Source organism: Micrasema longulum, unplaced genomic scaffold, assembly GCF_059751315.1.
Source record: "Micrasema longulum isolate JH-2025_06_02 unplaced genomic scaffold, ASM5975131v1 h1tg003266l, whole genome shotgun sequence".
Classification (NCBI taxonomy): Eukaryota; Metazoa; Arthropoda; class Insecta; order Trichoptera; family Brachycentridae; genus Micrasema; species Micrasema longulum.
Window position 1 is genome coordinate 1 of NW_028280348.1, and position 26,720 is coordinate 26,720.

Here is a 26,720-nt window from a genome sequence, read left to right on the forward strand (position 1 = left end):
TATCGGGATTTTATTACATAAACACAGTGGGCTTATGGTAAAATTAATGTTTAATTCTCCCTCTATACCTCTATATATGTATTAACTGTGTTTTTCAAGACATCGAAATGAAACTCCTACATTTAATGCCGTCAATTAAATGCTTTTTAACTGTATTAACTGTGTTGTTCAAGACATCGAAATGAAACTCCTACATTTAATGCCGTCAATTAAATGCTTTTTAAGGTAAAAAGCATAGAATTAAGAATAGTCCAGAAACCGCATACGCACATCAAACAGAAGGCGACTCAACTACTTATAAATGAGTAGGTTTACGTTTTGACCCATTAGTTTCTTTGTAGACGTCGCTCAGTACGCAACTTCTGATTTGAACTTAACTATGCCGTGTTGTGTCCTTTTAAAGTGTAGAAATACTGCTAGGATCTTAAAGAAACAGGATGCAATCACATTTCATCTGTAATTTGCGAATGAATGTGTATATAACAAATGCATTACATAAAAATTGAATTATTATTCCATATGTTAAATTGTCGAAAAAACAAAATGGAAATTTCGTTAGTGTTGTCAGGGTAGATTTTTTTGTACCCTACTTAGCTCATCTAATAAAAGAACTAATGAAAATTAGACCTCGAATTAAACAACGCCGTGGGGGACATTTGAACGATATTATCTTTAAAACATCAAATACTATTTAACATGATATAAAAATATCCGTTTTATGTCAAATCAAATTTGTTTTATATTTAAGTTCAAAGTTCATTAATTCAATTACTCTTATTAAATGACCCTTTATTAAATGACCCTGTTGAGTCAATCAATGTTTCCGCGTGCACAATAAAATTTTAGAGAAATTAACAGATTACTTTTTTTTTTACCTTACATTTGTGTTATGATTTTTTTCCCATCAAGCAACATTACCCGGCGACTTCACGAATACGCGCGGCGAAAGTAAGCTGGAGTGGGGGAATTATTGGACACAAACCGATGTATTTAAATATGATTCTACGCTCCTTCTGGACTATTCTTAATTCTATGGTTAAAAGTTTAAAGACAGACGTCTGTCATTATACATTCTGATTTAAGGTGTTTCTTTTGTCACGGTCATAAGCATGTGATGAATGATGATATCCTGGGCCTCGATTATGATGGGAAGATAAAGACGTCATACCTTGACGGTATAGTTAAAGATAAATTCCCTCTAGCGATTATAAAGATATACTACCGACCCCCCACCTTACGACGGTTTATTCCGACGGGTCTAGAGCCCCTCGAAACGTTTATCCACGCATTTAAAGTATAAAAAAAATTGTTCCACCGAGCAATTTGTCCTTTAATTATGATGTATTAAAATTTTTAATCGTTTTGAGGTTGGCACTTTTTTTCTTATAAGCCTATTAAAAATATGAGAGAGAAATAATTAAATTTTGAATTCGAAATAAATTCCGACATAATTGTCACTTTAATAAAACGAACGCCTAGATTGAATATAATGTCGCTAGATTATGTCTTTTTAACAAATAAGAGTATCTAGGTGTTAGAAAGTTACCACTATAAAAAAATAATTTAGTTATTATGTTTTTTCCATCGGTTTTACCATCTTTCCGAGTGTATGTATCGAGACGTTAAAGGAACCGGCTTTGTAGTCGATCGGTAGATACATACAGACGATCGTTAAGCTTGATTTCCAAAAGCCATACAAAATTCATGTTCAAGCGAGCATTTTTTGCTTGAATTGGGATTTATTGGAGTTTATAATCGCTTTGAAGTGAGCACTTTTTAATACAGAAGCATATTTAAACTATAAATTAGCTTGTTTGGATTATATGATGTGGATATGACAAGTAGGTAGACCATACCGAGGTAAGATACAGATAGTACAGAAGTTAAGTATACCGTCTCGATATATACAGATGAAGATAGCGTTCATAATCGAGGCACAGGATGGCTGTTGGCTTATGACTTACAGACTACTCCTCAAACAGAAGGTAGTGCGATGTTGGGACGAAAGGGACCACGCTGCTTTAAATTGTTATTTTCTAAATTCTAAATTTGGACATACTCAAATCATTGTTGTTATTTTCTGTTTTATAATTCTGTGGGCATCCACCTCCCCCATGGTTTCGAGTGACCAATAGGCCATAGCCTATTTCTATTTTCTATGGAATACCGGAATTCAATGAATTGAATGATTCGATTATCTAATTCATTTCATTACTAATCATTCGATTAGTAAATTCATTAGATTATTTTCATGTCTAAAACCTGCGCCTCCCAAAAGGCCGAAAAATGACACATTAATTATAAACATGTGTACCAATCTAAGGAAAAAACTGGCTTTTGCAATTACGTATTTAAATTGTACATTTAAATATTCCGTGTATTTTATTTCTCAAACTTCGTAGACATTATGCAATATAAATATATTTTAACTGCTAATAAAAGGCCTGATGTTGTTGGCCGTCTGGATCTCATGTTATCGACCCTGTGGGCCTCGATTTATCCGCCCTTCGGAGACGATAGAGCTGGTATTATGAACTCAATTTTAACGCGTTAATAATACTAGATATTAGCAGACGGCTAGACCTAGCGTAACGCGGTTAAATTATGAAGATAGCAACGGGCCCCGAATAAGCGGATGAACGCTAATACGGGTAGACACTGGAAGAAATCATACAATGAATGGATCTTTTGCGTTATTTGCGTGCGTGACAGATACGAAAAACGGGCCGACACGACCTCTAACTGAAAGAATAATTATATTATATTATTAATATTTAAAGCATTAACTTTGTCGTCAAACATTTAACTAAATGTTATTAAATATTTGTATATAACCACTTACAGACTTTTCTATGTCTACCGGTTTCAAGGCGTACCCGTCTCTTCGTCAGGACACTAATGAAATAAAGTGTTAAATCTTACATACAAATAATAAAGGGTTAAAAGTAAATAATATGGAAATATTTCACATTAGGAAAGCTTAAAAAAAATAATTTTCCTTTGATCAATAATCAAACAAACTTTCAATATAGTCCTTTATACGATGTTCCACTGTAATGGTCACCCTATTAAACCTATTTAACTTACCCCCTCCATCATCCCCTCTACTTTTCTCAACTATTTTTCAAACAACATAGAATATTGTCATAATTTAATCAGTGCATGTTTGTCCTAATCAGTGCATGTGCTTGTTAAAATGCAGTCATGTTGGATTTATATTTTTATGAAGGTGTATAGTGAGTTTTGCATGTTGGTTTAATTAGTGTCCCGATGAAGAGACGGGTTCGTCTCGAAATCAGTAAACATTGAAATGTCGGTAAGTGGTTATATACAAATATTTAGTAATAATTATATTTATTACCTCGATTCACATACAAATGCGTGGCAGTTGAATGGATTCATTCCCTTGGCGGATTCCTTAACGACTATCATGGAGAAAACTCTCGTATAGACTAGATCCTGGACCCCATAGGATATGGAGTCTATGGTGAAATCTGCTGATAGAGTTGAGTCCTGATTTTTGCCGCTGTGGCTGCTGATGGAGCGCAGCTGGACGCCATCAGTGGAGATTATTAGCTTCACTATTGGAAGGATTTGTCCTGAAAATGGATACAATATTCTAATTATTGTATAATTTACTGTACATGCATTATAATACAAACATCTCTACGTGCTCAAATGTTATTCTACATACATTGTACGTGCTTAAATTGTTATTGTACATACTTAAAACGGTAACAAAATATTACTGTATTAAACATTATTTTTTAAACGTGCGCGGTGTTATTATACATTATTTTTTTACTATGGATACGTTTATGTAATACTAACCTTAAGAGTGCTGTAAAACCTATTAAAAAAATTGTTGCAAAATGTTATTGTACATATTACAATATTTAAGTTTGTGCAAATGTTTGTAGACAAAAGACTGGATTCGACCCCCTCGAGAGTTAATCTTAATTAACAAACTACAACATGGATGGAGAATACTTCAATACCTTCACTAAAATCAACAAATGGAAGATTTGAAGAAATATGGATGGTGAATGTTACACATTGTGTAAAGTGGCCACTTAAACCAGCCAATGACAGGTTATAAGCCTTGTAAATGCCTAGATTTCCAAATTCCCTTCTTGAAGGTATTCTCCATCCCTGTTGTAATTTGTTAATGTTATTATACATGCATAATACGAGCAAAAAATGCTATCGTTTATGCAAAATGCGTACTCAAAATGTTATTGTACATGCATAATAGTGCTAAAAATGTTATTTTACATGCTAAATAAGTGCTCAAAATGTTATTGTACATGCATAATACAAGCTAAAAAATTTATTGTACATGCAAAACGCGTACTTAAAATGTTTATTGTACATGCATAATAGTGCTAAAAATGTTATTGTACATGCAAAATAAGTGCCTTAAATGTTATTGTGCATGCAAAATAAGTGCTTAAAATGTTATTGTACATAGTAAAAATTTAAATGTGTTCTAAATACACTCATATTATACGTGCCCAAAATGTCATTGTAAATGCAAAATACGTGATCAAAATGTTACTATACAAACTAAATGCGTACGCAAAACGTTAGTGTACGGATCTATTTAAAACGTATTCAAAATGGTACATGCATAATGCGTACTAAAAATGTTTATTGTACATGCATAATAGTGCTAAAAATGTTTATTGTACATGCATAATAGTGCTAAAAATGTTATTGTACATGCAAAATAAGTGCCTTAAATGTTATTGTACATAGTAAAAATTTAAATTTGTTCTAAATACACTCATATTATACGTGCCCAAAATGTTATTGTAAATGCAAAATACGTGATCAAAATGTTACTATACAAACTAAATGCGTACGCAAAACGTTAGTGTACGGATCTATTTAAAACGTGTTCAAAATGGTACATGCATAATGCGTACTAAAAATGTTATTGTACGTACATAATAGTGCTAAAAATGTTTATTGTACATGCATAATAGTGCTAAAAATGTTATTGTACATGCAAAATAAGTGCCTTAAATGTTATTGTGCATGCAAAATAAGTGCTGAAAATGTTATTGTACGTACATAATTAATACTCAAAATGTTATTGTACATGCATTATGCGTACTAAGTACATATCTATTATGGATATCATTATTTTAAAGCATGCAACAGAAATTAAATTACCTGGTGGTAGACTTTTGGCAGAAGATACCATATTATCAACTGGTCTCCTCGTGTGCTTTATTCCCCACAACCCTCCAGCGTCGTGCTGCCCAAGGTATTTTACCTGAAATTAATTTACAGTAAATATTTTCCCTCATCATCATGTTTATCCCCATCCAGTGGTCGGCACGCCAAATGCTATTTATCGTGACACCCCGATGGACGAAAGCAATATGATCAATCTTAAGTGTCAGATCTAGACAAGAGACTAAAATATTAGAGTAAAATCTAACACCTCACATTATTTATTTATTTATTTAACCCAATATAAAATACAATACATATACATAGTTAGCAAAAATGTCTATACAATAGGTAGGTACATTCAATATATATATATTTTTTATGGATATAGCCACTCCACTGGCCCACAGGCACGTTCCGGAGTGTCGGTGAATTATTTATTTATACATAATTGTACATAATTTCACATCAATTGTGTAAAAATTTAAAATAAATAAAAAAAATTAAAAATTAAAATATATCTACATCAATAAAACAAAAAAGGATCTTCAAGAAACTATAATTACATTCTTATATGTGAAACATATTCCTCAGCTTCCTGTCTAGTCTTTTTAGCAATCCATTTATGTACTCTAGCTTTGAAAATATTGTTTTTCATTTTGTTCGCCAATATGTCCTTGCTTAAAAAGTTGTATAGTTTAGGGGCCAGAAAAGTATAATGCCTTTGTCCGTAATTTGTTTTTTTCTTTGGGAGCAGAAGTATTGTCTTTTGTCTTTGCCTAGTGTCGTAAATTTGTAGTCCGTCATTATGTCTGTCAGGATTTTGATGGAAATGTCTTAAATTTTCTGTATGTATATTTGTCTTATGTCTAGTACTGGAAATTCTGTAAAAAGTCTGTCTGTAGAGTATTGGTAAGGCTTTTTGTTGGCTACTCTTAGTAAGGCTTTTTGGGCTTTTATTAATGGCTCGAATGTAGTTTTATTTGTTCCTCTTATTATAGGAAGTCATTTTCAGTCATTGCCTAGTAGGTGAAACAATTCAACTCGAATGAATAAAAGAGTCATCAAAACATCTCTGGTCATGCGGTTACAAGAGTAGATCCCAGAAGAATGCTCGTACAAGGTTTTCCTGCCATTTGAATTATTTAATACCAAAAACACGCACGACTTTTGCTCAGAGAAATGTCTGTTTTGTGACCCCATGAGTGTTTAATGTCCTGGGTGAACATATTAATTCGTATTTTACTAATAGGAAACAAAATGTTCGGATAGATAACTATTTGTCAACCAGTGTTGATGTTACATCGGGTGTACCTCAGGGTTCCCATTTGGTACCCCTGCTTTTCAATTAGTTTATTAATCAACAATATTTTGAGTTTGTCCAAATTTTTGTAGACAAGGACTGGATTCAACTCCCTGGCTAGCTGTTTATATTAACATATTACAACAGAGATGAAGAACATTTAAGAAAAGGCAATATAGAAGTCTAGGCATCTACAGGGCTTATGACCTGTCAATGGCTGGTTTAAGTGGCCACTTTACACACTGTGTAACATTCACCATTCTGCCTATATTTGAACATCTATATTCCTCCAATTCTTTCATCTGTTGATGTTTGTGAAGTTAAAGAGCTGAAACCTTTATTTATGCAGGTGAGATTCATCTAATTGAATAATTTCACCTACATACTAGACAACATTGTTGACAAACTCAAAATATTGTTGATAAATTACCTGGTCCATGAAGAAGTATAGAAATTGAAAATATTATTTTGATGTACATTAAACAGAAGTGAGAGGGAGTGATAGTCTCTCCGCTGTCTAATTTTGAGCCATTTCAGTTGCCTACGATAATCTGAAACGTGGTAATATTTCCTAAGAACAAAAATATACCTTATGCATGTATACTGAAGTCGTTCAAGTTTATCGAGTTGCTCACAGCTTAAATCAGTCATGGAAACATCAGCGTAATCTAGAATGGGTAGTAGAGATTCTTGTACGATGCTTTCCATCTCCATTGTAATATGCTTTTATTTAAATTAGTTTTGGTTTCCGTTTGTCTCTAAGTTTTATTGATATTAATAGGCTTTTGCTCAGCCCTGATAGTGAAATGAGCGACCCACAGGTATTTGTTGCGGAAGTGTCAAACCGGATGTGACCGTCACGCCCGGCCGACACAACACGTCATACGTGTTCCGTGACGATATGCATTTGTTTCGTCTGATAAAGCCCCTGGGCCTCGATTATGACGGGAGAATAAGGACGTCATACCTTCGCCGTGATGGTATAGTCGGAGATAAATTCTCTCGAGCAATTATGAAGATACACTACCGACACCCCACCTTAAAGTTTTGGGTAGGTACACCGATACGTAACAAGGGAAAGCGTACGTTGCGGCACTCATATCTCCGCTTGGCATAGCTTCAGTATGACGTCATAGTTGAAGATAAAATTCTCCCTACCGATTACGAAGATACACTACCGATCCCCCACCATCAAGTTTTGACTTTCATTTTTTTTTTCAAGATTCAAAAAATTTTGTTCCACCGAGTAATTTTTCCTTTGATTACGGTTAATTTAAATTTTTAATATTTTTTTCTTAAAAGCCTATTAAAAATATGAGAGAGTAAAAATACATCTTGAAGTCGAATGAAATTCTGACATAACGGCAGTTTCGAAAACAAACGCCTAGATGCAAAAAATAATGTCGCTATATTCTGCCCTATTAACATATAAGAGTAAAAAAAAAACCCAACATAAAAAAATGTTAGTTATTCTTTATATATTTTTCCATTGTTTACTATCTTTTCCATTGTTTACTATCTTTCTGAGAAAACGTATCAATGCGTTAAAAGAGCCGGCCTTGTAATCGCTGAGTAGATAAATACAGACGATCGTTAAGCATACCGTCTTGGTAATTGTCAAAAGTCATATAAAAATCATGTTTAAGTGAACATTTTTTGCTTGAATTGGGATTTATTGGAGTCTATAATCGCTTTGAAGTGGGCCTTTTTCATCACAGAAGCCTATCAAAAATATAAATCAGAACTATTTTAAATGTTAGTGAAGTTAGGAACGCGGACTAATTTTTCCGGTCATTCATGGTTTGTTTCGATCATATGATGTCGATATGGCAAGTAGGTAGAACATACCGAGGAAGATACAGATAGTACAGAAGTTAAGTATACCGTCTCAATATATACAGATGAAGATAGCGTTCATAATCGAGGCCCTGAATCGAGACTCGGCGAAAACAATGCACGCTGTAACATGTCGCACCTCCGATAAAATAGAATACAGTTTTTTTATTTTTATTTTTTTATTTAATAGCATAATTATACATTTTTATAATTTAAAAAAAATTTCACTTGTTATATTTTTTACTAAAACTAAAATCCCACCAAGCCACTTTTTGTAGCTTGTTGGTGATAGTAAAATATCACAACAGAGATGAATCAGCACCGCGATCGATGCAACGTCCTATAAGATCGTACAGCACATCTTAACTTTTAACTTTCAATAATAATATGGCGCACTTTAATTTATTTATTGATTGATTTATTGATTGATTGATTGATTGATTGATTGATTGATTGATTGATTGATTGATTGATTGATTGATTGATTGATTGATTGATTGATTGATTGATTGATTGATTTATTTATTTATTTATTTATTTATTTATTTATTTATTTATTTATTTATTTATTTATTTATTTATTTATTTATTTATTTATTTATTTATTTATTTATTTATTTATTTATTTATTTATTTATTTATTTATTTATTTATTTATTTATTTATTTATTTATTTATTTATTTATTTATTTATTTATTTATTTATTTATTTATTTATTTATTTATTTATTTATCCATTTATTTATTTATACTTTTACATTCTTTGTATTCTTTTTTTGTACAGAATAATGTTCCCTCACTGGGGCGTCCCGTGCCGAGGGAAACATTTTACAAAATGTGAAACATGCCTGAGATTAGCTATTTCACAAAGTTAACATAGTAAAAACAATAGAACAAATGTCATAAACAGTGCACATTATCAAGCATATTAAGATCATATTTATTTATTATATTTACGGTCCAAGCCAATGGTTCTTGTGCCAGTTCTTCCGACTGGTTCGTTTACGGTAAGCGAACCGGACATCCTTCACAGCACTTATTTTTTACCATTTTTAAACATTATAATTCGCTTTTAATTTCATAAAAAAATTCTAATTTTCTGTTCTTTTTGTTACATTAAATTCATATTTTTCTCTTTTTTTTTTACGATAAGTTTTACTTTTGATTTTGTATTAACTCTTTAAGTATCTGCATGTCTTTAAAAAAATAATGACGACTAGTTTTTGAAAATTATTTTTTAAATTGAACGTATTTACACAGAAAGCAGCCAGCCATAGAAAAGTGAAACTGAGATAATAGCCAAATCTACACAAAAGTTTGAATGTTTTTTACTTTAACAAACGATAAACAATGAATACATAAGTTTTTTTTATATATTACAAACAAGAATCTTATTGTGTATTTGACTAGTTTAAATTTTTTTTAAGTACCATAAGATTTTTCTAGTTTTGTGGGTGTTTTCTGCAAATTGAGAAATGACGTTTTTGTGATCGAAACCTTTTTCCGGAGGTGATGAATACAGTTTTTTTATATGAAAGCGGTCTGGTTGTTTTAAGCAGAACATAGAATTGACCTTACGGCACCCGATAACATCAATATATCATTTTACCGAAATTGTGGACTGGCTGCTTTCCGCATAACTACGTTCAATTATTACTATGTTTGACTTGTATTATTTTCGTAAATGCCCCTCAGGCGTCTTGTAAAATATAATTATGATATTTTTTAATTGTTGAAATTATTTATTTATTTATTTAACTTTTTGTATATAATGTTATTTGTACATTGGCGGGCTTATTGCCAAATGGCAATTTCTTCCAACCAACCAATAAAATAAAAGTTTTATTTTTATAATTCAAGTTACAGAACATATTCAATAGAAAAAAAATATTAAAAAGCTAAAAATATATAAAAATAGAAATAATCGTATTTGTTTATAAAATTACCTTAAATCAAAACTATTACTTAATGGGAAAAAATAAAAAAGAGGAAAGAGAAAAAAGGAAAGGAGGAGAGACTAAGGAAGAGAAAGGAGATGTTTCTTCAGACGTGATTTAAACAGAGATAATGTAGTAACATCTTTGATGGTGGATGGGAGATGATTCCACAGTGGAGTCGCATGGACACTATATGAGTTAGAGAAGAAAGAGGAATTGTGGACGGGTATTAAGAGAGTGCCTTGAGAATTAGAACGAAGAGGTAAACCATGAACTGATAAGCGTTGAAATTTTTCACGCAGGTATATAGGAGCGTTAGGACTATGAAGTACATAGAACAGAAGTGAGAGGGAGGGATAGATAGACATTTTAGTTGCTTACGATAATCAGAAATCAGATAATCAGATAATCAGAAATACCTTTTTGTAAAATACTAATTTTGCCTTCTACGACAAATATTAATTTTCCAATGTTGGTTTTAGTAAATAAAAATAATAATTACCTGAAAATCAACGGGCAAATCGTCAATTGTAACAACATCACCCTTTTCAGTCATTTTTGTCGATTTTTCAATTACCTTTACACTTTTTTTCTAAATCATAATTTCACAATTTTCCCAAACCCTTTTTATATTTTTAAAGGATTCCCCACACATCCGTATATGGTTCAATCTGATGTCTTTCGTCTTTCTGAAAATAAAAATGAAAAAATATATTAAAATCAGTGTGTTCAAACGGTTGTCGACAAGGCAGGATTTTACTACACACAAACAACACGAAATTCTAACATATTACAACAGAGATGAAGAGCATTTTAGAGAAAGTAATTTAGAAGTCTAGGCATCTACAGGGCTTATGACCTGTCATTGGCCAAAAAAATATAAGATTACCAATGAGGAGAAAAACAGAATCTCAAAACTCATTGTACAAGGGATTGAAGCTGTACAATGAGTTACCTGAAGAAATAAAGGATATTGAAAAGATCGAAATATTTAAAATTTGTTTGAAAAAATACGTTATTGAGAAATTTTGATAATGAAATTGTAATATTTTTAAAAGTTAAATTAGTTCTTAAGATGTAATAAACTAACTTAACACTTTGAGTACCGACCGAATACACATAGAATTTACCCTGTGCCCGGCAATTTTTGTGAAATTTCATGTTTGAAAAGGGTTTTTTAAAAGTGTCATAATTATGAAAATACTGAATTAAATCAATTGAAACTTCTCAAATTTATTTGAAATAATGAAATAAATCATTTTTGTATGATAATTTTGCTGACGTTGGCCTTTATGGAGCCACATTGCGCATTGCAATGTTCGCACATATAAAGGGTCTTACTCCTTTTTTTGTGCTTTGCATCTTGGAGCCGTGTAAACACGTGATCATAATAACCACGCGTGTCCCGGTCCCGTGTTTTCACGTGGTTTACCAGCAACGAAAAAGTACTGATAAACGTCACTAGATGTCAATAAAATGGACTTTTTTAGACAGCTGGTAAACCACGTGAAAACACAGGACCGGGACCCAACGCATTGTTATATACTCACGTGTGTACACGGCTCCGGGATACAAAGTGATAATAAAGCAAAAATAAATATTACAATACTTCCATTAGATGAATCTCACCCGCATAAATAAAGGTTTCAGCTCTTTAACTTCACAAACATCAACAGATGAAAGAATGACAAGAATATAGATGTTCAAATGTGGGCAGAATGGTGAATGTTCCACAGCGTGTAAAGTGGCCACTTAAACCAGCCAATGACAGGTCATAAGCCCTGTACATGCCTAGACTTCTGTATTTCCTTCTCTAAAATGTTCTTCATCTCTGTTGTAATATAATATGTTAATATTAACAGCTCCCCGGGGAGCTGAATCCGGTCCTTGTTTACAAAAATTTGGAAAAATCAAAATATTGTTAACACAAAATTCATTTCAGCAGAGTCGGAAAACATTTTTGCGAATAGAAATATAAGTCTCGGCATTCGTTGGACTTATGACCTGTCATTGGCTGATTCACCATTCTGCCTATATTTGAACATATGTATTCCTTCAATTCTTTCATCTGTTGATGTTTGCGAAGTTAAAGAGCTGAAACCTTTATTTATGCGGGTGAGATTCATCTAATTGAATTATTTCACCTACATACTAGGCAACGCCTAAAAATATTATTTTTTCAATTTCTATATTTCTTCATGGACCAGGTAATTTATCAACAATATTCAACAATCTGTTGTAAAATGTTAATACAAACAGCTCCCCAGGGAGTTGAATCCAGTCCTTGTCTACAAAAATTTGGACAAACTCAAAATATTGATAATTAGGTTAATTAGATTATTTACGTATTTTTATTATTATTATTATGTTAACTTTGTTAAATAACCAATTTAAGGCATGTTTCACATTTTGTAAAAAGTTTCACTCGGCACGGGACACCCCAGTGAGGGAACATTATTCTGTATAAAAAATAGAATACAAACAATGTAAAAGTATAAATAAATAAATTAAAATAATAGCAGGCAAGCCAATGTTCGGGCAGTACAACGAATGTTGGGTCCGCTAGTTTTTGTAAAAAATATTCAATTCTAAATTTGATTGTTGCGAACTCCGGGATTTAATAAATATTAACATACCAACACGTGGAATTAGACGAAATAGTCTATATTATTGTCACCCTTCTCAAACCGAGTATCTTTGTCACTGACCAATACCGCGTGTACACAGACTAGGAAACGAATTTACCTCTCATATCGACATTTTTAACTCGAGTCTCTGTGAATTCAAATCATCTCTTTATAAATATTTTACGATGTTCTATAGTAACGATTAACGATTCATTTGCAAAAGCTATTTATGCCAATGATCTGCCGTTGATTCCTTTTATGTTCGTAATAAACCGACTTGTTTACATCTTTGGTATGCTGACATACTCGTAAGAATTATTGTTTCAGCATTTACTTTGTAAAAAAATATTTTGAATTTATTTAAAAATAAAGTGGCCACTTAAACCAGCCAATGACAGGTCATAAGCCCTGTAAATGTCTAGACTTCTATATTCCCTTATTTAAGGTATTATCCATCCCTGTTGTAATTTGTTAATCTTAATGACTCCCGAGGGGGTGAAATCCAGTCTTTTGTCTACGAACATTTGGACGAACTCAAATATTGTAATGAGCTCATTATATTGTAAAAGGCAGTTGTGCCGTATGATAAATAAATTAATAACACCTGCTATTTTTTCTAATTAAAAAAACATTTAAAAAATGCGTCAGTGACACAAAATAATTGAAAAATAATGTAAAAGCACTTAGGCTCTATTACAACATACATTATATCGCGCAGTTGGCAATCTATTCTTAGAGATATGATTTTATCTTTATAGATAAGATATGGTAGTTTTAATATGCAAGACACATCAAATAACTGTGCCTACTACCTACAAGCAGTAAAAACAAAAAGATAATACACACTCGTACTTAACTTCATTTGGCACCTTTGGATGATAGAAATTGCACCTAATTTTTTTTTTTATTATTGTTGGTTTGGTTGGTTTTTTTTATTATTCAAATATCACCCGTCCGTTTTACTTGAATATAACCTATGGCACTGTCTCCGTAACTTTCCCTAGCTGATATATTAATAAGTAAATCACATTTAATAAAAAAAGACATTAACACGCACTCGAGCAACAGAGATGTTTACAAGCAATGGTATTTTATGGGTTATGTTGTGTCAAAGTCACGTTACTTCCCTTTTGCATTAAATGTACGCGAAACAATATATTTATAGTACATGCAAATAATACAACCATTTAAATGAATACGTTCTGGAAGCAAACATTGTGTATTTCCTTATCTTACGGCCTTTACATTACTATAAGTACTCGGAACTTACAAAGTTTGTATTGGATGAGAAAAAAATACCAATCATGATTATATCAGGGGAAGTTATCGCATTTTCCTTGTAAAAATCCAATGTCAGTCATAATGCTATGGATGTTTATAAATATACAAACAAAAAAAGATAAGGAAAAGACGAACTTTAACTATAAAAAACAAATAAAAAGCCACAAGTCGTCGCGTCCCCGCGTCGGACGATCTCAGTATAGGATTTGAGTGAACGTAGGATCCACAAGTCACGCGTGACGTCATCAACCTTTTGGTCAATTACGGGCTGTTTTATTTCTATCAAATTTAAATAAATAGACAGACAATTAACATGGACAATTCATATCAACATTTGATTAGCAAAGTGGCGACATTATCGAGTCTTTTTTTAAAAATCAAAAATTTTGTTCCAAAAACGGAAAAAATTCTAATGTATGAAGCCTATGTAAAAACTAAAATATGTTATACGCAGCTACTATGGGGAGCAGGATATCAAAATGACATAAACAGACTACAAAGACAACAAAATAAAATATTAAAGTTAGTATATGACCTTCCCTATTTAACTGCAACTGGAGAACTTTTTAAACAAACTAAGCAATTAAATATAACTGAACTCTTTCAACTAGAATCATTAAAATTTATCTATAAATTAGCCACTGATGTAATTGTAGACGAAGAACTAAAACTTGTAAAAAATTGTAGTCAACATGGACATAATACGAGAATATCAGACAAATACCATATACAACTTTCTAAAACAAGACAAGGACAATCAAGACTGACGAACCAGGGACTGAAATTATACAATAAACTACCAGACAAAACTAAACAAAAGACTCAGACAAACTTTTCAAAAGACGTAAAAAATATTATTTTGAACAGAGTATGATTGAAAAATGTATATATTATTGTATGTAAAATGAATGTAATAATCCGTAAGGGTTTATAAATAAATTATAAATGAAAACATTCAGAAAATGTTTCAGATTTTTATAGTAAAATGCTCGCAATCATAAAAATATTATTTATATACTGAATACATTTAAAATCATATCCCCAGTTTATGAAAATACCCTGTTAGCAAATGACCTATACAATGACTACGTGCGAATTTGCTATGGCGGTTTCAGTTCCAGTCACCCTGTATGTTATAAATAAATGTAAAACGAACTCTAAACATGAGTTTTCACTCTATTAGAGAAGTAGAAACGTTATTATTAATTAGGTTTGTGCATACAAGCCATTGGTAATTTTATATTTATTTTGTAAATAATTTTTCAAATAAATAAATTGAAAAAATATATTCCTTTGAATGAAATTTCTTGTCACTGTGTTTACAATAACGCATGCATATAATTATTGGTAATCGTTTACCATAACAAAGCGTGGCGTGTATTTTTTCAAACAAAGAGATTTTAAATATTTGTTTATCAATACTGCAAAAACACAGCTGCCAATTTAATAAAAGTCTAGTCCCTACATATGTAATATAGGTTCGAACAGAAATGCGGCGTAGAATTATAAAAGTTTTTTTTACAAAATACAGAATGAGGAACTTCAGCCCTACGGGAAATTGGATACAAAAAATGTTTTCTTACGCAGGGTAAAAATTAGAGCATTAATTTGTACTCCAAAGTTTCTTGAAAATGTACAGAAAAAATAATAAAAAATAATTTGATAAAAACGCACTACTTTAAATGACGTCACTGGTTCATGTGAATCAACCTATGATCTGAGAGCTATGGGAGGTTTCCGGTCTGCTTGTCGCTTCTGGACCAATGGGAAGAACTGAATGAGAATAAGCGGAAATGAACCTCTGACGTTACACGCGGAGTTATTTCAGAAATACCAAACTTTGAAAAATCGTATTGCCGATAATACGATATATAAAAATGAAAAAAAAAATTTTTTGACTTAGTTTAACAGTCTATTAACAAATAAAAAAAATTAAAAACCACTAAACTTCCTCATTAAAACTAATGTCTAATTTACAAAGCTCATGAATTCTCATTGCAAACTTCTGCAAATATTTTTAATTTTTTTTTTTATTTAGATAACAAATTTGAATACAATATTACTACTAAATACAATTTTTACAACAATATTTTGAGTTTGTCCAAATTTTTGTAGACAAGAATAGAAAAATTAACATTTTCAGGCGTTGCCTAGTATGTAGGTGAAATAATTCAATTAGATATATCTCACCTGCATAAATAAAGGTTTCAGCTCTTTTACTTCACAAACATCAACATATGAAATAATTGAAGGATTATAGATGTTCAAATATAGGCAGAATGGTGAATGTTACACAGTGTGTAAAGTGGCCACTTAAACCAGCCATTGACAGGTCATAAGCCCTGTAGATGTCTAGACTTCTATATTACCTTTTCTTAAATGTTCTTCATCTCTGTTGTAATATGTTAATACAATTTTTACATTAATTAAATACATATATTTACTACAATATTTGAGTTTGTCCAAATGTTTGTAGAAAAAAGACTGGATTTCACCCCCTCGGGAGTCATTAAGATTAAAAAATTACAACAGGGATGGAGAATACCTTTAAGTAGGGAATATGGCAGTCTAGGCATTTACAGGGCTTATGACCTGTCATTGGCTGGTTTAAGTGGCCACTTTACACACTGTGTAACATTCACCATTTTGCCTATATTTTAACATCCATATTTCTTAGATTCAACCATTTGTTGATTTTAGTGAAGTCAAAGAGCTGAAACCTTTATTGTTGTGAAGACATTCATATGACTGAATTATTTCACATACCAGGCAACTATGAAATAATTCAGTCTTCAGAATCTCTTTAACTTAACTAAAATCAACAAATGGATGAATTTAAGAAATATGGATGTTCAAACATAGGCAACATGGTGAATGTTACACATTGTGCAAAGTGGCCACTTAAACCAGTCAATGACAGGTCATAAGCCCTGTAAATGTTTTCCCTCTCTGTTGAAATAGATTTAAATAAAATTTTGAAGGTAGTATTTAGAAATGGAAATAATATTAAAAATGAAAAAAAAAAATCCGTATAAGTAATTAAAAGGTAAGAATTGAATTAAAGTATGAAAAACATGCTCAGATGTAAAAAAAAAAACATTTTCAAAAATGAAAAACATATTATGTACACATATTTTATGGGATTCAAAGGAACGATGAGAAGAATCTTTTAATGAAATATAATATAATTTTAATATAGAATCACTACAAAAAAGGCGCCTTACATATGATTTAATTTTTCTTTTCAAAATTCTCAACAATATAGTTGATTCGCCGTATCTTTTACAAAATATTGGTTTCCGTTGTCCTCTTCGCTATACTAGATTAAATTCCCTTTTTTATGTACCAACTTGTAAAAACAATTATACCTCGAATTCATTCATTAGACGTACCTGTAGAAATTATAACGGACTCAGTATTGACGTAGACATTTTAAACTGCACGTTGCATTTGTACAGAAAATTTCTTCATGGGGTCGATTATTTGGGATAGTTGCTGAATGTGCATCTTGAGTGATTTATGCTATGTATATGTGCCGCATGTAATGTTCATGTTTGTGTATGTTTTTATTTATTTATTTATTATTTATTTATTTATTTACGGACAAAGTCCATTATAAACATTACAATTAAAAGAAATTTTTACAAAGGAATAAAAAATATAAGGAACAGAAATAAGCAGCAAAGACAGATGATAGATTTTTTAGATTAAGTAAAAAGCATAGGCTAACTATACAGATTCTTTAGCTGATTTGTAAAGAAAGACATCCTTACACCATAATAATCAAGATCTTGATGATCGTTCACCCGCCTGATCATTCTGGGCAAAGGCGACTGTGCACCATAATTGGTCCTGTAGTGACCGAGGAAAAGCATTTCATTATTTCTTAGTCTACGGGTGGGAACGTTAAAAAGAATCTTTTGCAAAATTTCAGGGGCATCAATGAGACAGTTCATAATTTTATACATGCAGATTATATCTGCAATGCATCTGCGTTTTTCAAGACTTGATATGCTTAAAAACCTCTTATATGTGCGTTCATGTGTGTGCGTGGATGGCTCGGAGTGTACATTCGGTATTTTTATTTATTTTAATTTATTACCTCCATGGAAAACGCAAATGTCAACAATTATTCTTTTCTCACTTAAAATTCTTATTTATTTTTAATTTTTTTGTCACATTTAATGTTTATATCTTTTTAATTTATGAAAACTTAATTGGTCTTTTTATGTTAAAAAATTGTTGTTTTTAATACTTATTTTGTATGACTGTATGTTTTCTGAATAAAATAAAATAAAATAAATAAATAAGACAATAAATTTAAGTCAATTTAAAAAATGTAATCGTCTAATATAATACAGACATTGATGTATGTATATAAATAAATAAATGCATTAATATTGTATCAACGTAATGTCTCTGATTGTATCGACTATGTGTTATCGTATCTTGATCGGTAAAATTAAAACAACTCCAAGGTTATCGGCGCAGCAAGGCAAAGAGCGATAAAAATTGCCGATATTTTTAAGTGACTCGAGATTTACGTTTGCAATATATTCAGTTTAAGAATATTTTGAGTTCGTCCATATTTTTGTAGACAAGGACTGGAATCAACTCCCTGTGGAGCTGTTAACATATTACAACAGAGATGAAGAACATTTTAGAGCAGGTAATTTTTTTTTATTTTTTTTTTTTATTTTATTTTATTTGGGATTTTTACAGCTGTAACATAAACAAAATAAGTAGAAAAATATTAACAATACTAGAGCCAATTAAAAAATCCACTGTAAATCTAATGACACATAATATATAAGAAAAGAGTTTATGTAATTGTATGTGTGTGACGTTTGTATTCATGTTTATGTGAATGTGTGTATGCGTGAATGAATGAGGGAGAGGGTACGTGTGCGTGTGGGAATGAATGAGGGAGAGGGTGCGTGTGTGTGGGTGCGTGAATATAAAAAAAATAATTGTTCAAAATTTGTAAATATAATAAAAATGGTACAAGAAAGAGCTTGGTAAAAAGTTAGAAACCTTTTTGTTAAAGTTTAAATAAAGAAATGTTATAAATTGTATTTTTTAAAAGTATATAAAATTTCAAAACCGTATTCTGAAAAATTAGCATTTTATTTTAAAATTTAACTGATACACACTGAATAAATAAAGGTAATATAGAAGTCCTCGCATCTACTGGGCTAGCGACCTGTCATTGGCTGGTTTAAGTGGCCACTTTACACACTGTGTAACATTCACCATTCTGCCCATATTTGAACATGTACATTCCTTCAATTCTTTCATAAGTTGGTGTTTGTGAAATCAAGGAGCTGAAACCTTTATTTATGCGGGTGAGATTCATCTGATAGAATTATGTAACCTAAATACTAGTCAACGCCTGAAAATGTTATTTTTCAATTTCTATACTTCTTCATGGACCAGGTGGATTTATCAACAATATTTTGAGTATGTCCAAATTTTAGAAGACAAGACTGGATTTAAATTCCTGGGGAGCTGTTAAAATTAACATATTACAACAGAGATGAAGAACATTTTAGAGAAGGTAATATAGAAGTCTTCGCATCTACAGGGATAACGACCGACAGGTCATTGACAATTGGCTGGTTTAAGTGGCCACTTTACACATTGTGTAACATTCACCTTTCTGCCCATATTTGAACATCTGTATTCCTTTTATTCTTTCATCTGTTGATGTTTGTGAAGTCAAAGAGCTGAAACCTTTATTTATGGGGGTGAGATTCATCTGATTAAATTATTTAACATAAATACTAGTCAACGCCTGAAAATTTTATTTTTTTTAAATTTAAATACTTCTTTATAGACAAGGTGGATTTATCAACAATATTTTGAGTATATCCAAAATTTTGAAGACAAGGACTTGATTCAACTCCCCGGGGAGCTGTTAACATTAACATATTACAACAGAGATGAATAACATTTTAGAGAAGGAGAATGGTGAATGTTACACAGTGTGTAAAGTGGCCACTTAAACCAGCCAATGACAGGTCGTAAGCCCTGCTGATGCCTAGACTTCCATATAACCTTCTGTCAAATTTACCTTCTGTCGGAAATGTCGAAGTATCTTAAACTGAAAAAATTTACGAAAATAAAAAAAAAATATGAATCTCAAAAAAGTTATATATACCGTAAAACGGGGTTAAATTGCATCACTTTTTAATAACTTTTCAGCTATAATGATTTTTTTCATCGAGGAGATGAGTAGTGTTTTTGACAATAAATGTCATGGTTATATAATATATTTCCTTTACTTTTTTGTGGTTATAAGTATATTTTGTAGTTTCATATACAAGCTATAATTTTTTGAAAAATGATTCAAAGTAAGCCCTAGGGCGGGGTGACATTGCATCACTTTTTTTTCCTTCAGTATCTTAATAGATTCCACATGGACATGGAAATATTAATATTAATACTTTTTGGTAAATTTAGTAAGAAATACTGGTATTATCAAATACATGACAAAATTCAACATACGAAACCACTTTACTCACCTTAGAATGATACACACTGTTGAAGATGTGATAAGAATTACCTATAGAAATTATTCATAAAAACTGCACAACCAACCCAAACCGCTAATCGCTCAGTACTAAAGTACCATATTGAATGGAAAATAACCTTAGGTAAGAGTGAAAAGTGACATCCATTGAATATTTGGAGAAACAATGAGTTATCGTTAGTAGCAATGACAACAGGTGTCTCTAAAAACTTTTTTTTTTTTGATGCAATGTTACCCTTGATGGTGCAATTTAACCCCGTTTTACGGTACATAAAAAAAAAACACTACTCAAATATTTAGTGAAGTTAAAGAGCTGAAACCTTTATCATGAGGGTGAGATTCATCCGGCTGAACCAATTCCCCTTACTAGGCAACGCCTGAAAACAATTTTTCAATTTTATACTTCTTCCTTCTTTAGTTAATTCAATAAAGTCAACAGATGGAAGAGTTGGGGAAATGCGGTTTTTAAACATAGCCAGAATGGTAAACATTACACAGTGTGTAAAGGGGCCACTACCAGCCAATGACAGGTCATAAGCTCTGTAAATGCCTAGAATTGCATATTCTCTTATCTAAAATGTTTTCTCTCTCTGTTGCAATAGTATGAAATCATAAAAAAAGGCGCCGACCACTACATCACGAGGCCGTGTTTGCCTAACACGCAAGAGGTCTCGGGTTCGATTCCCGACATGGTTGGACATGAAATATTTATTTTAAAAGGTTTTTTTACCCATCCCCTCTCCTCTCTTTATAGTACAGTGTTATTTTTTTCTTCTTTTTTTGATTTTGTTAATCTTTGTTTTTAAATTTGTATAAAATTGTAAGTTTCAATATGTCCATGTATTTATAATTTTCTCAAACTGAACGGTTTGGGTACGTGGGAAGAAATTGCCTTAAGGCAATATATATATATTGTAAATGTATATAAAGTGTTAATAAATAAATAAATAAATAAATAATGGTCGGCGCGTTTGCCTACCATGCAAGAGGTCTCGGGCTCGATTCCCGACATGGTTGACGTTAAATATTTATTTAAAAAAGTGTTTTCACACGTAAATATTTCATGGTCCCCTGGACTGGCGCCTGAAGCGTAAGACTGATCATTTTACCTTCATGTAACAACTATGATCAAGATACGCTGCGATTGGTGTACCGATGCAGTGCCCTAAACACCATTAGGCGTGGAAAGGGAATGTTGATAAAAAAATGCATGAATTAAAAAAATAATATTTTTTATCCTGAACATAAAACTAGCCGACAGGTCGTGAGCTCGAGTTATAAATCGCTTGTTAAATTAAAAAAATATTTTTCTGTTGCAATAATTTTTTAAATTATAATTGTTTAAATGGTCTTATTACCTTTTATGTTGAAATGTGTATTCTTTTTCAAGTAAATGAAATTCACTTCACTTTTTTTTAAAACGTATTTTTGTTATGTAAGTATCGATGGGTTGAATGATGGGCTAATTGGAACGCTGGCCGGTTGGGATCGAACCCGGAACGGATCGCGAGCGGACCGCAAGAGCCGAGCGCTCGAGTGTGACTGGAGAGGTACACCGACTGTGCTATAAGTTCATAGGCAGGTGCGTTACTAGTGAGACAGGGGTACTCAACTTTTTTACTTATTTTATTTTATAAATTTAACGCAAAAATGAGAATGCATATTTGGAACCAGGGATTCTACGAGGCACATCCAAAAAGTAAGAGTACTCAATTTTTGCATAAAAAAATACGAAATGTCGAATAGAAAATGTCAGGGGAGTATGGAGGGTGGTTCAAAATGTCCCAACCAAACGAGTTCAAACGCGCCTTAATGGCGTCAGCCATGTGCGGGCGGGCGTTGTCGTGCAACAAACACACTCCGTTTGTCAATATTCCCTTCCGTTAGTTTTAAATCGTTTTTTTGAGCTTTTGTAGGGTCTCACAGTATCGTGCTACAGTAATCGCCCCCCCTGAGGCAAAAAATAATCAAAATGATCCCTTTTCGGTCCCAAAACATGAACGCTACGATTTTTTGGCCGAAATTGAGGTTTTTGAATTTTTGACAGATGGAAAACTAGTGTGCCACCACTATGCTGGCTGTCATTCTGTCCCAGGGGTCTCTAAATACGTTTGTTTGGTTCACAGTGATTTAAAGTCTGTACGGGAATGTTACACAGTGTGTTAAGTGGCTACTTAAACCAACCAACGACAAGTCATAAGCCCTTTAAATGTCGAGACTTACATATTCCCTTCTCCAAAATGTTATTCATCCATGTTGTCCCTGAAATTCAGTATTTTGTCTACAAACATTTTAAAACTACAAATATTGTATTAAAATTCGTAATTTATCCCGAAACAATAATTACTATTATCCTGCCCATTTCCGCGGTGTATAAGGCACTGCATTCGTAAATGAAATAAGCCCGTTAAATGCCTAGGCTCACATTTATTTATTTATTTATTTACATACATAAGGTTATTGTAAATTTTTTGAGACAATAAGTCCCAACTCCATGGGACTAAAAGCCCTGTGTTGAGATGGGACGAGGAATTATATGACACAGACGCATGAGTATATCACCACAAATATAGAATTAGAAACATAAAAAAAAATAATTAAAAAATAATTTGACATAATCCCTTCTTTAAAATGTTCTTCATTCATTCCTATTGTAATAAATTTATAACTCCCAAGGGGGTTCAATCCAATTCTTGTTTACAATAACTTTTAAAATTGAAAACTTTGTTTTAATTGTTTCTGACCCCTGTATCCAATCATAACAGGTGGCTCGCTTGCAGGGTTGCCAACAACAGACAATACCAAAGTACTTTGCATTACACACACCGACGCAATGTTACCTATATATATATTTCCTTATCTGTATTAGTGTCAGTAATATCGATAATTAACGTATTAGATATAATTCCAAACATAATATATTTAACAGGCGTATTCGACTACTGAATAATCGATTATAACAAATGACTCATACAATCGAACCACGTTTTACGCGGTTTCAAAATAACACGGTCAAAATAAATTGGAGTTATCGTATTTTTCGGACCATATTTTTTTCTTGAATTGGGATCTATTAAAGCCGTAGAATTAAGAATAGTCCAGCAACAACATACGCACATCAAACAGAAGGCGACTAAACTACTCATAAATGGGTAGGTTTACGTTTTGACCCATTAGTTTCTCTGTAGACGTCGCTCAGTACGCAACTCCTGATTTGAACTTAACTATGCCGTGTTGTGTCCTTTTAAATTGTAGAAATACTGCTAGGATCTTAAAGAAACAGGATTATATCACATTTAATGTGTAATTAGCAAACGAATGTTTAAGTAGCAAATGCATTACTTAAAAATTGAATTATTTTTTCATCTGTCCGATTGTCGAAGAAACAGAATGGAAATTTCGTTAGTTTTTTTTTTTTTTTTTATTGTTTCTATTTGACTTTTTGTACATAATGTTATTTGTACATTGGCGGGCTTATTGCCAAATGGGAATTTCTTCCAACCAACCAATAAAATAAAAGTTTTATTTTTATAATTCAAGTTACAGAACATAACACAGAAGATTAAAAGGCTCAAGATATATAAAAATATAAATAAACTTATTTGTTTATAAATTACCTTAAATCAAAACTATTATTCAATGGGGAAAAGGACAAAAGAGGAAAGAGGAAAAAGGAGAGGAGGAGAGATTAAGGAAGGGAAAGGAGATGTTTCTTCAGTGTTGCCAGCGTAGTAATTTTTTTTAGCCTACTTTGCTCATCTAATGAGAGAACGAATGAAAATTGGATCTCGGATTAAACAACTCTATCGTGAACATTCGACCGACATTATCATTAAAACGTCAAATATTATTTAACATGATATAAAAAAATCCGTTTTATGTGAACGAAAATTTGTTTTAAATTTTTAGTTTAAAGTTCATTAATTCGATTACTCTTATTAAATGACCCTTTTTTATTTTTTTTTTATTTTTTAATTTTTTATTTCACAATAAACGTAAGTGATAAAACAGAGTATTCAAAAAATAAAGCATAATTACATAGCAACGAAATACACTTTACTTATCTACTCTGTTGTGTCAATAAATATTTCCGCGTGCACAAAAAAAATTTAGGGAAATTAACAGATTGATTTTTTTTACCTTACATTTGTGTTATAATTACATTTTTTCCCATCGTGCAATATTACGCGGCGGCACCACGAATTCGCGCGGCGAAAGTGAGGCATGGTGGGGGAATTATTGGACACAGTCCGATGTATTCAAATATGATTCTACGCTCCTTCTAGACTATTCTTAGTTCTATGATTGGAGCTTATAATCGCTTTGAGATGGCCACTTTTATTTTAAAATATGTCTATTTAAAATGTAAATGAGAAAAAAACGATCAAACCATCACGCCGTTTTCTGTCGGGGTAGGCAGAGAGGATAGAACGCCACATCACTCTGTCTTTGTATACAAACCTCGCTTCCTCTACATTCATACATCTTCTCATGCACGCGCGCCGATTATTCCGACTTTTAACATGTCTATATTCAAGTATTTGATTGGCGTGATCATGCCATGTTTTCTGCATCCGTCAACATTTGCATCGTAGATACTTTAAGCCGTTCTTTCGCTGTCCACTGGCTCTACATGTCCAAACCAACGCGGCACCCTTTTCTTGATTCTGTCGATAATGCATGTCTCAGCCTTACATAGTTACCAGCCCAAACACCACTAAAACCAGCCTATGACAGGTCATAAACCTTGTAAATGCCTTCCATAATTCTTTCTCTAAAATATTCTCCATCCGTTTAGTAATTTATGAATAATTTAATGTTTTTTAAATAATTGAATGTTAAAACCTTGCCTATAAATCAACAATATATATTTTTCACAATATTATTTTGGTACGTGTATTTTGTACATACACAAATCTGGATTTCTCCCAAGGAGGAGTAGATATATATTTTTATTTATATCCCTACAGAGATGAGGTAGAATTTTTTCAAATTCAGGATTATGGATATTCGAGCGTTTACAAAATATAAGTAAAAATAAATTGCAGAGTCATCTGCAGGCGATTACTAGTACTTAATTTAACTCGGAATAGTCTTAAATACATAAAATAAAGTAATATGCTAATTAAAAATACTTAACTTCAATATCAATACATAGATGGCGCTCCAACTCGCTTTTGAATGGTTTCTCATTTAATAACATATATACAAAAATAAAAAATGTTACCTATGTGGGTATTCGTTAATAAGCGGAATGGGGAATGTTGTAGTACTTAAAGTGGCCACTTAACCCAGCCAATGACAGGTCATAAGCCCTGTAAACGCTCGAATATCCATAATCCTGAATTTGAAAAAATTCTACCTCATCTCTGTAGGGATATAAATAAAAATATGTATATTTTTATTTATTAACTCTATTTTATTTATTTAATGACTTTTTGTACATAATGTTATTTGTACATTGGCGGGCTTATTGCCAAACGGCAATTTCTTCCATCAAACTAATAAAATAATAGTTTTATTTTTATAATTCAAGTTACAGAACATAACACAGAAGATTAAAAGGCTCAATATATATAAAAATATAAATAAACTTATTTGTTTATAAATTACCTTAAATCAAAACTATTACTCAATGGGAAAAAGGAAAAAAGAAGAAAGAGGAAAGGAAAAGAGATTTATGATTATTTAAAAAAAAAAGTTTTACTTACTACTAAATTAATAAAATTGTAATTCTTTTCTGTAAAACAAATAATTTATAACAATATTTTGAATTTGTCAAAACATTTTTAGACTAAAGGCTAGATTTATTATTTATTATTTTACACTTTATATACGTATACAATAAATATACATATAAGGGCGGGCATATTGCCTTATGGCAATTTCTTTGTACCTACCCAAACCGTACAGTTTGAGAAAATTATAAATACATGGACATATTGAATTTTACAATTTTATACAAAAATTAAAAGCAAAGATTAACAAAAATAAATATATTTATAAAAAAATATAACACTATA

General features: G+C 31.7%; 1 protein-coding gene across 2 annotated transcripts; it reads right to left on the reverse strand.

The window, feature by feature from the left end:
• Positions 1-3,357: 3,357 nt before the first annotated feature.
• Positions 3,358-22,251, reverse strand: LOC148270907 (uncharacterized). 2 transcript variants are annotated; one of them, XM_088242069.1, is made up of 4 exons: positions 22,056-22,251; positions 10,760-10,946; positions 5,179-5,281; positions 3,358-3,599 (listed from the first exon to the last, which is right to left on the reverse strand). In XM_088242069.1, the coding sequence occupies exons 2-4, from the start codon at positions 10,811-10,813 to the stop codon at positions 3,358-3,360; spliced, it is 399 nt and encodes a 132-aa protein (XP_088098195.1). In that variant the 5' UTR covers positions 10,814-10,946; positions 22,056-22,251. The 2 variants fall into 2 exon arrangements, with proteins under 2 accessions (XP_088098195.1, XP_088098196.1); XM_088242070.1 differs by lacking the exon at positions 22,056-22,251 and adding an exon at positions 20,690-20,789.
• Positions 22,252-26,720: the final 4,469 nt, after the last annotated feature.

Excerpts from the sequence above, each read along its gene's own strand:
- LOC148270907 (XM_088242069.1), bottom strand. The coding sequence starts at position 10,813 with ATGACTGAAAAGGGTGATGTTGTTACAATTGACGATTTGCCCGTTGAT. Across the intron at positions 5,282-10,759 it reads ATTTGCCCGTTGATTTTCAG|GTAAAATACCTTGGGCAGCA; the intron begins GTAATTATTATT and ends AATTAATTTCAG. Across the intron at positions 3,600-5,178 it reads TGCCAAAAGTCTACCACCAG|GACAAATCCTTCCAATAGTG; the intron begins GTAATTTAATTT and ends ATCCATTTTCAG.